Source organism: Loxodonta africana, chromosome 22, assembly GCF_030014295.1.
Source record: "Loxodonta africana isolate mLoxAfr1 chromosome 22, mLoxAfr1.hap2, whole genome shotgun sequence".
NCBI lineage: Eukaryota > Metazoa > Chordata > Mammalia > Proboscidea > Elephantidae > Loxodonta > Loxodonta africana.
The window spans coordinates 2,050,854-2,060,534 of NC_087363.1; the positions used below are offsets into that span (position 1 = coordinate 2,050,854).

Genomic DNA, 9,681 nt, shown 5'->3' on the forward strand with positions numbered 1-9,681 from the left:
AGCCAATTTATTTACCTTACCTATGGCAAGAGCATAACTGGTCAATAAAAGAAACAGAAAGGGGCTACTTGGACAGAGGAGTCAGTGAGGGATCAGCCAGGAGAGAGGAGTTCAGAGAGGTGGGAGGGTAGCAAGATTACTGTTGCTTATTATTTAACATTTGTATGGTGTCAGCTTTTACCCTGGGTTACATGGAGAGCCATTGCAGTAGAGTAGATTTATGATATGATCCGACTTATGAGTTTAAATGGTAACTGTAGCTGTCTTGCTCAGGGTAGGCTACTGGGGAAGAGAATGCAAAGATAAAAGCAGGGAGACTAGATAAAATTCAATTGCAATAACCTAGGTGAAAGATGACGGCGGCTAGGAATTAGGGGACAACTTTAAAAATGATAAGAAGTCTTTGAATTTGGTAAATGCATTGGAGTTAAAGCCAAAAGGATTTCCTGGTAGAGTGAAAGTAGGGAGTTAGAAAAACAAATAGACCAAATGCACCATCAGTCAAGGTGGAGGATGACGTGAGTGGAGTCAGTTTGGGGATGGGAGGAGAACCAGGAATACAGCTTTGGGTTTGTTCAGTTTAAGAATTCTATTTGTCATTTAGATGGAAATATCATGAAGTAGTTGGATTTTCAGGTCTTCACCTCAAGATAGAAGACTGGTCTGAGATACTTATTTGGAAATCTTGGTCATGTAAAGAGAGTATGTGAAGGAAGAAGGACAGATCGACTGAGTTAAATGCAGATAACGGATTTAATAAAATGAGAAATGAGCAATTGCTGTTAGATTTAACGATGCAGAGGCCAAAGGTGACCTTGAGAAGAGGATTTTTAGAAAGCATTAGGTATTTATGTGTGAGTGAAGGGGGTTTAAAAAGAATGGAAGGAGAGAAACGGGAGATAAGTATTATTGAGTTTTGCTGCAAAAGAGGGAGAATGAAAGGGATATTAGATAATGAAGTGGAGTCAAGGAATTTTTTTGTTTGTTTTTTTAAAGATGAGAAAGTTAATGAATTGCTTCTTTGCTAATGTAACTGATCCAGTAGAGAGGAAAACACAGATGAAATAAAAGACAGAAGAGATTCTTAGGCAAGTGTCCTTTGTAAGCAGCGAAGAGATGCGTTCCCATGCAAAAGAGAGTTTAGTTGCCTTTGGTAAGGGTCACAGGTACTTCATTTTTAGTAGCAGTTAAGAAGGCAGCATATAAGTGAATGGAGGTTGGAATAGTAGTGAATTTTTCAAATTCTAGTACAGAGGTAATCATATAATTTGCAAGCTAATGTTAGTAACAGCAAGTCCTTAGTAACAGCAAGTCCTTATAACAACATTAAGACCACTATTTCTTTCAGAAGTCAGAACATCAAAATAATAATAATAATAAAGGTTAATATGCTTAATATTAAAGACTTTAATGTGAATTAATTTGGGGATTCCATAGAACAGATGAAGAATTTGTAAGATCTAACTGACAGGTAATGTTCAAAACAGCTCATACATGTAATAGAAGATGCAGATTCTGAGCCTACTCTTTTTTAAAAAAGTGACTTAAACAAGATAGAAATTTATTTCCCTCTTACATAAAGGAAGCCCAAGGCAAGTAGTATGGGGATAGTTTATACAGCTAAACAACATCAGGGTTATAGGCTCCTCAGTCTTGCATATCCAGCAACCTTAACACACATCCTCATGGTCCAACATGGCTGCTTGAGTTCAAACCACAATTCAACATTCAAAGAATTACCGTTTACATTACCACTTTCATTTATATTTTACTGGCCAGGATTTAGTCATGCAGTAACAGCTAGCTACATGAGGTGCTGGGAAATGCAGTCTTTTCGTTAGCAGTAATGAGTCTTAAAAAGATTGCTACCCAGTCGATTCTGACTCATAGTGAACCTATAGGACAGAGGAGAACTGCCTCGTAGGGTTTCCAGGATTGTGATCTTTATGAAAACCAACTGCCATACCTTTCTGCTATGGAGAAGGTGGTGGGTTCACATCATTGCCCTTTCGGTTAGCAACCAAGTTTCTTAACCACTGCACCAACAGGGCTCTTTAGCTGGGATCAGCATCCAAAATATAAACATGTTTTCAGCTGAAAGTGTTTCAGCAGGCTCCTGTTCCTAATCACTGAGGTATTTTTGTCTTCCCTCCATGAAACTTCTTCAAAGCATGGTGTGAATGGCAATAAGTTAAGTAGATAATTTGATTTCTCTTTTAAGTGATTTCCTTTGATTATTATATTCCAAATAAGAATAAAATTCAACTCTCTTATGTTCACTCATAAGGATACTGAGCTGCCATCTCGCAGATGAAGAGTAACCTAAGTGCAGAAGTAGCATTTCTGGACCTCCACTGTAGTGTTTTATGCTGCTGCATTACATTACTTCCTGTTTTATGAGGACATCCTCTGTAAAGTTCTTGGCTACGTCTATTCCCCCCGCCCGAAGTTTTTTTTTTTAAGTATTGTGTTTTATTTTTCATCAGAAACCACCACCAATCTGGTCCACAATCTCCTCATGGCATTTTTCACTTCCTTATTTCTAAAAGTGTAAATCACAGGATTGAGCAGGGGAGTTAGCATTGTGTAAAATATGGCCACCATCTCTTCGAAGGAAAAAGCAGATGGAGATCGTGCATACTCAAATATACAAGGGACGAAAAACAAAACTACAACAGCAATGTGAGATCCACAGGTGGAGAGAGCTTTCCACCGACCTTCAGAGCTATGAGTTCTCAGCAAGAGCAAGATGACACAATAGGAGATAAGCAACAAAGAGAACTTTATGATGCAGAAAAACCCACTATTGGCAACCACCAAAAGGCCAAGGATGTGAGTGTCAGTACAGGCAAGCTCCAATAATGGATACAAATCACACATGAAGTGATCGACTACATTGGGGCCACAGAAGGGCAGCTGGAAAGTAAAGAGAATTTGTATCACAGAATGCAAGAAGCCCCCTGTCCAGGCTGCCCCCATCAGAATGCCACAGAGCCTCCAGTTCATGATAGAGGGATAGTGCAAGGGCTTGCAAATGGCCACATAGCGGTCATAGGCCATGGCAGTGAGAACAATCATCTCCACTCCACCAAAGAAGTGTTCAGCAAAGCCCTGGGTCATGCAGCCCTCAAAGGAGATGGTTTTCCTCTCATAGAGGGAGTCCACAGTCATCTTTGGGGCTACGACGGAGGAGAAGCATGCATCGAGGAAGGACAGGAAGCCTAGAAAGAAGTACATGGGGGAGCCCAGGAGTGCCGGGCTGCTGACGATGCTCACTACAATTAGTAAATTGCCCCCAACGGTTGCAATATAGATAAACAAAAATACAACAAATACTATTTTTTGAACGTTTGGATTCTGTGAAAGCCCTAAGAGGATGAACTCGGTAACAAAGCTTTGGTTTTGCATCATTTCAGAGAAAAGATGAAACCTACCACAGTGACCAAGTAGAATCTGATAATATAAGAAAAAGAAATTTTCTCCAGAGCAGCTTATAGTATTAGCACAGTCTTCAACATGTTGGGGCATCAGATGTCAAGTTATTTTAAGTGCTTCTGTTGTTGTTAAGAATACAAAATTAGAAATTTGTTGAAGATGGTAGTGAGACATCAGGCAAAATTGAGGTTAAATACTTTAAAAAAGTCAGAGTTTCAATTGGGAGGGGGAATATTCTATGTGGTAGGGATGACAAATAGTGTTTATCTTAGGTGCCAACTCTGATTAGTTCACAGTGGCTAATTAGAGTGAATTGATGCAAAGAATTCTGTAACACACCCAAGCTCTGAGGAAAGGAGGACTATAATGTATTTCTTATGCCTGTCATTGACCATGGCATGGGAATCAGAATGACTTGCATGAGAAATGTATCTCTCACCAGGAAACTGCCTTACCAACAAAGAGAAGAAGAGATAGCATGCAGTTTAAGAAAAAAAAAAAAAATTTGGAAATCACGCCTACTCCCTCAAATGTTTCTTTAAAAGTCTGAGCTGAATGGGGCCTTCAAGATGAATTAATTCTTTCCTTAAAAAAAAGAAAGGCCTATGAAAACATCTAGCTATATGCTTAGAAAATAATATGTATATTTATTATATTAAGTATTGGGGTTTTTTTTCATCTTTTTAAAATAAAAACAGAAGGCAATAAAAATAATAATACCTACTTGAGAGTGTTGTGTTGATAACTAAGTGAAATAATGCAAGGAAAGCAATCGCTCAGTGTCTTATGTTTAGGATACAGTCCATGCGAGGTCTCATTACCTCTTTGTTACTGGTAACAAACTCATGCTTTGAGAGGTTAAGTTAAAAGAAATCAACAGAAGATGGATCTGGGATTTTCTGGCTCCAAAACCAGAGTTTCTGCCACTGGATCAATAAAAGTGGTGAGAATGTTTCTTTTCAGGGAGAACTTCAGAGCAAGGATGCCCTTTCTACAGCCTCCACCCACCTCTCAAGATTAAAGCCTTCAGATTCCTTTGTTCTTGTATAAATGAGACACCTCGGTGAAAGAAATTGCAAACGTTTTCTAATCAGAAGGTAATGGCCCAACGATATACATACGTATCATATACATATAAATGACAACAACCAGATAGGTTAAGGAAAAGAAACAACACATTGAATATAAACTAGTCTTGAAGCTTTATCAATTATTAACCAATTATTTATAGGATGTGGCCCAATATGATCAAGTACAATCCTCAAGGTCCATCTGATTCAAAATTATATAGCCTTGTTGTAAGATAGTTCATATATAGCTTATCTGATCATCTCACAGGACTCTGATGAGGGCCAATTTTGAAAACATGAAAATGTCGCTTGTGATAAAGAACTGTTGCAAGTTGTGGTTATTATTATTCCACTTAATAAGCCAGCTGCTTTACCCATTGAAAGCATTTCCATGAGTCAACCAGATAATTACTTCAACTTTTGGCTTCATTTTCCATAGGCAGACAGGGCTTTGAAGAATGAGGGTGTCCTTCCTTAAATGCATAACAGAAATTTATCAGTCAATTTACATAAATATGTTTGCTAATAAGATAAATAAAAGAACAGTGTGGCTTATCGTGAGAATTATTGATAAACTAACTTTGTTGAATGTAACTTAGAATTTAACAAATAAAACTAACAAATATGCAATTGTGTGTATTAATGTCTTCTGTTTGCTTGCTTTAAAAACAACCATTTTCTCTTATTCACAGGGTTTAGGGAATTTTTTTTTTTTTTAATTGTGCTATTACTGTTAACCCCATATCCAGCTACAAGCTTTCACTCAGAAAACAAGAGTATTAGCTAAACCCAATAAGGTCCTTGGGTCTGTCAGCAACCACTTATTAAAAATTAAAGAATATCAGTATGTGATCCAACAGTAGTCAGTTTAGCCTAGAACCAAAGCAAGAGCGACAATAAAGTTAAATGAATAAGAACAACAACTCCAGGCTCATACAGGCCTGGGTTCAAATCCAAGCTTTTCTATATAGTTATTTGTCAAAACACAAGTTATTGAAATCCTTGATTCCCACGTCTGGAAAGTGAGTATAATAAGAACGCCTATCGATAGAATCAGATAACACATAAAAACGTTCAATAGGAGATAAAGCCTCAAACCACTGACACAGAGAATTGTCAACATTTTTATTAATTCCTGTTTTACAATGAACAGAACTGATAAGTACTTTTACTGATAAGCTCTTTGAGTCATTCTTTTATTAATATAAATACGTAAATTTTTATTTGGTCACAGTGTAGGTATGCTTATTTTTTAATGCATAGCACTTTAAATGCCTTTTATAATCCCTCAGTAGCTCTCAGACCCATAGGAGTCCACTTCTACTTCAGGCAGCTTCTTTATGCAAAGAAAATCTAATAAACTCTATATTGTTCTATACTAATCTATATTAATGATTAATTCTTAAACATTCCACTTTTTTTTTTTTCTGGAATTCTAACAGCAATACACTTTTAGAATTAAAATGCTCATTAGATACAAACAAACCAGCCCCTTCTGGTTTCAGATAAAAGGATTTTCCAAAATAAGCATTAAAATGTTGACAGTGGAGAACACAATGTCTTCAAGGTTTAGGATTTTAAGTTATTTAAAAGGCAATTGTCCTGAACTGGGCCCTAGAACAGGAAAAGGGTAGTAATGGAAGAACTATGGAATTATGAATAAAGCCTACAGTTTCATTAATAGTAATATTCCAATGTTCGTTTCACAGATTTTACAAATGTGCTCAGGGTTACATAGGATGTTACCATTAGGGGGAGCTAGGTGAGAAGTATGCAAGAACTCCCTATGCCATCTGTGCAACTTCTCTGCAAATTTAAAATTAGGCAAAATTAAAACTTTATTTGAAAAAAAAGTAATAATTGTTCTGTTTCTGCTATCAAAAAGACAGCCATCCCAGCTTCGTCATGGACTAGCCACGTGCCCTTGAGCAAACCACTCAGCCTCTGTGTTCTCTCCTATAAAGTGGGGACAGTAACACTTGTTCAAGATGGCTCACTTGCAAGAGTCCAATAAGACAGTTAATATGAAAGTGATTGGCAAAGCATAGAGTTTTAAAAATGTGGTATAGTGAGGTTGGTATTATTTTCAAGCAGTGACTACACACAGAAAGTGAGCTAGAAAACTGAATCCCTTAAGAACAGATTATGTTTAAAAATTTTTTTTTTAATTATACTAATTGCTAAAATTGCAGTGAAACTGTTCCCATTCATATAATCCTTTTGGAAAACACTTTAGTAAATATTTCTGACTCATAAACACATTTGTATCATGTATGGTGGTTACCCCAACTATAAACCATCATTCTAAAAGTGAAATGAAGTAGAGGAAGTTTTATAACAAAAGGTGATGTAGTATCATTTATAAAAATAAAATTTTAGAAATGTCCAACATGTTTAAAAACAGTAAGATGTTTATGTAAACCAGGCTACTTCAAATTAATAGGGCATGATATTGTGAATAAAATGCTCATTAAGAACATAAAGACACAGAAGGTGAAATATTTTTATAATAAGTTAAATGAAAAAAACAAAAGAAAAATTGTAATACTCTTGCCCATTTGTATAGATATTTTAGTATAATTTTAAAATCTAGAAGGGAACATATGAAAATGATAGAGATTTTTTCTTTTCTAATTTGGGTTTTAATATGTATCTTTACATAATCATATGAATATTTAAAACTTTTATTTTTAATCAAGGTTAAACCCAAAATACCAAATTTACATCAAATAAACAGTTCAGAAAAAGGAGGTGGTATTTGGGGATAATTTTATTATTTATTCAATATAATTTGGTTTTATAGATGGAATTATCATACTAACATAATATGGGTTAGACTGTTAAACTGAAAACTTAAAATTATCTTATACCTGCTGCCATTGAAACGATTCTGCCTCATAGCAACTCTATAGAACAGAGTAGAACTGCCCTGTAGAGTTTCCTAGGAGCACCTGGTGGATTTGAACTGCCAACCTTTTAGTTAGCAGACATAGCTCTTAACCACTGCGCCACCAGGGTTTCCAAAAATTGTCATATACTTTCCATAAATCGCCGTACCATGAGGTCCAGCTTTACCCAGCCCTTATACTCACATTGGTGCCCTGGTGGTGCAGTGGTTAAGAGCTATGGCTGCTAACCAAAAGGTCAACAGTTTGAATCCATCAGCTGCTCCTTGGAAACCCTATGGGGCAGTTCTTCTCTGTTCTATAGAGTCGCTATGAGTCAGAACCGATATGATGGCACCTAACAGCAACAACAACATACGCACATTGATATCAATTTTAAATTCATGTCTCCATCTTAGCAAGCAGCTTATTCTGCCCACATTTCTCCTAGAAGATCCCATAGTCTTTCCTTTCTTGATAGCCATACACTGTACCAAGCATTGCTTAGGTTACCCTCAAGGCCAGCTGTGAACTGTGGGCTCTGAGGCATCTCCTGGGGCAGTGACCTTGCAAGTTTACCTCCCCGCACCCCCCACTAGCCCCCTTCCTATTAGTTTTAATAGAAATAGCAAAACTAATTATAATGCCAATCTTTCTGAAAACAACAGAAGCTTCTGTTTCAACTTTGAAGTATATATAACACTCAAATACATATGCAAGAAATAGTAATGTCATTATAAGTAGTGTTTTGTTACTGTCTTTCAAGCAATGAAGATATAAATGTATATTTTAGAATAATTTATATACACATATATGTGCCTAGCAGTCACACTGGCATATGTGTATGTATTTCTATATAAATATGGTTATTATAAATTAAAAGAAGAAATTTAAATCCTTCTCTTAATTACTCTCCCAGTTAAGCTCCTTTGTCCACTGCGTTTTTGATCCAGGGTTATAATTATGATCTACTTCAACAACACTTATATTTTATTGTCTACCTAAGCATATTCCCTTCTCTGACAACCTGAGAAACCTCTTCTCTTCACATTAGATGCTTTTCACTCCCAAATGTTGTTCTCTAAACATCTCATCTTATATTTTTGCTATTTCTGGAATTAAAAGATAATTCCCTGTTTCCACCTGTGTCCGTCCTGTCAGATGCCTGAAATTCTTTAGTCTCTCTTAACAGCTTAGCTCATTTCAGGAAAGAGACACAGGTCACCCCAACTAGCACTACAGCAGTTCAGAGCTTCAGTCATTTAAACATTCTTGAACAACTCTGAGACAGAAACCTAACACTACTTTTGGCATAAAACACACTTAGTGAAAATTTCAAGTCAGAAGACTCTGCTCTGTGATTTGAGTAAATCTCTCTTTCTTACTCTTAGTGCCCTAATTTGTAATGTTTGTAGAAAAATTAAAGCCTATATTATTGGCACAGTTGTTAAAAAGCTACTATGAGCTGTGGATGCTAACCAAAAAGGTCAGCAATTTGAATCCACCAGGTGCTCCTTGGAAACCCTATGGGGCAGTCCTACTCTGTCCTATAGGGTCAATATGTGTTGAAATTGACTTGACGGCAGTGGGTGTTTTCCTGGTTGCACAGTGGTTAAAGGATCAACTGCTAACCAAGCACCACTCAGGGTACCATGCTCCTACAGCAGTATTCTTTACAGTCTCAGAAAATTCCACTTTTCAATCTAAAACACCAGGCTAGGGAGCGTGTTTGGGGATAAATGATAAATGAGAATATATTCAGAAAGAATAAACTAAAATGCCATAGAGAGAGCTAGGACAAAATATGTACCTGTAGCACTCCTAAGTTATTTGGATTTAACTTGAAGATTACGAGCTAAAAATAGATCTAATTTTGTAATACATTAATTAATCGGTACTTCTAACCCGGAAAAAGGTTTGTGTTACTTTACCCATCCTGTTGCCGCCTAGTCGACTCTGACTCATAGTGACCCTATAGGACACGATAGAACTGCCCCATAGAGTTTCCAAGGAGTGCCTGGTGGATTCGAACTGCCAACATTTTGGTTAGCAGCTGTAGCACTTAACCACTATGCCACCAGGATTTCCTGTATTACATTAGCTGCTATTTATTGAGCATTTATCATGCATCACTTCATATATTTCCACAAACCTTGCTAACATCATTATTCCTTTTAAAGACGAGGCATCTAAGAATCAGAAAGATGTCACTAGCCCAAGTGTATGCTTTGTTGATCAACCCATGTATTATATACATCATTGTCTGACTTCTACACTCACACTGTTAAGCA

General features: G+C 36.7%; 1 protein-coding gene across 1 annotated transcript; it reads right to left on the minus strand.

Moving 5' to 3' along the window:
- Positions 1 to 2,012: 2,012 nt before the first annotated feature.
- On the minus strand, positions 2,013 to 3,408 carry LOC135228432 (olfactory receptor 4C15-like). The gene has a single exon (XM_064274211.1). The coding sequence runs from the start codon at positions 3,406 to 3,408 to the stop codon at positions 2,473 to 2,475; it is 936 nt and encodes a 311-aa protein (XP_064130281.1). The 3' UTR covers positions 2,013 to 2,472.
- Between the last annotated feature and the right edge of the window lie 6,273 nt (positions 3,409 to 9,681).

What these genes read in the sequence shown, in the direction of transcription:
- LOC135228432 (XM_064274211.1), bottom strand. Translation starts at nt 3,408, where the DNA reads ATGCAAAACCAAAGCTTTGTTACCGAGTTCATCCTCTTAGGGCTTTCA.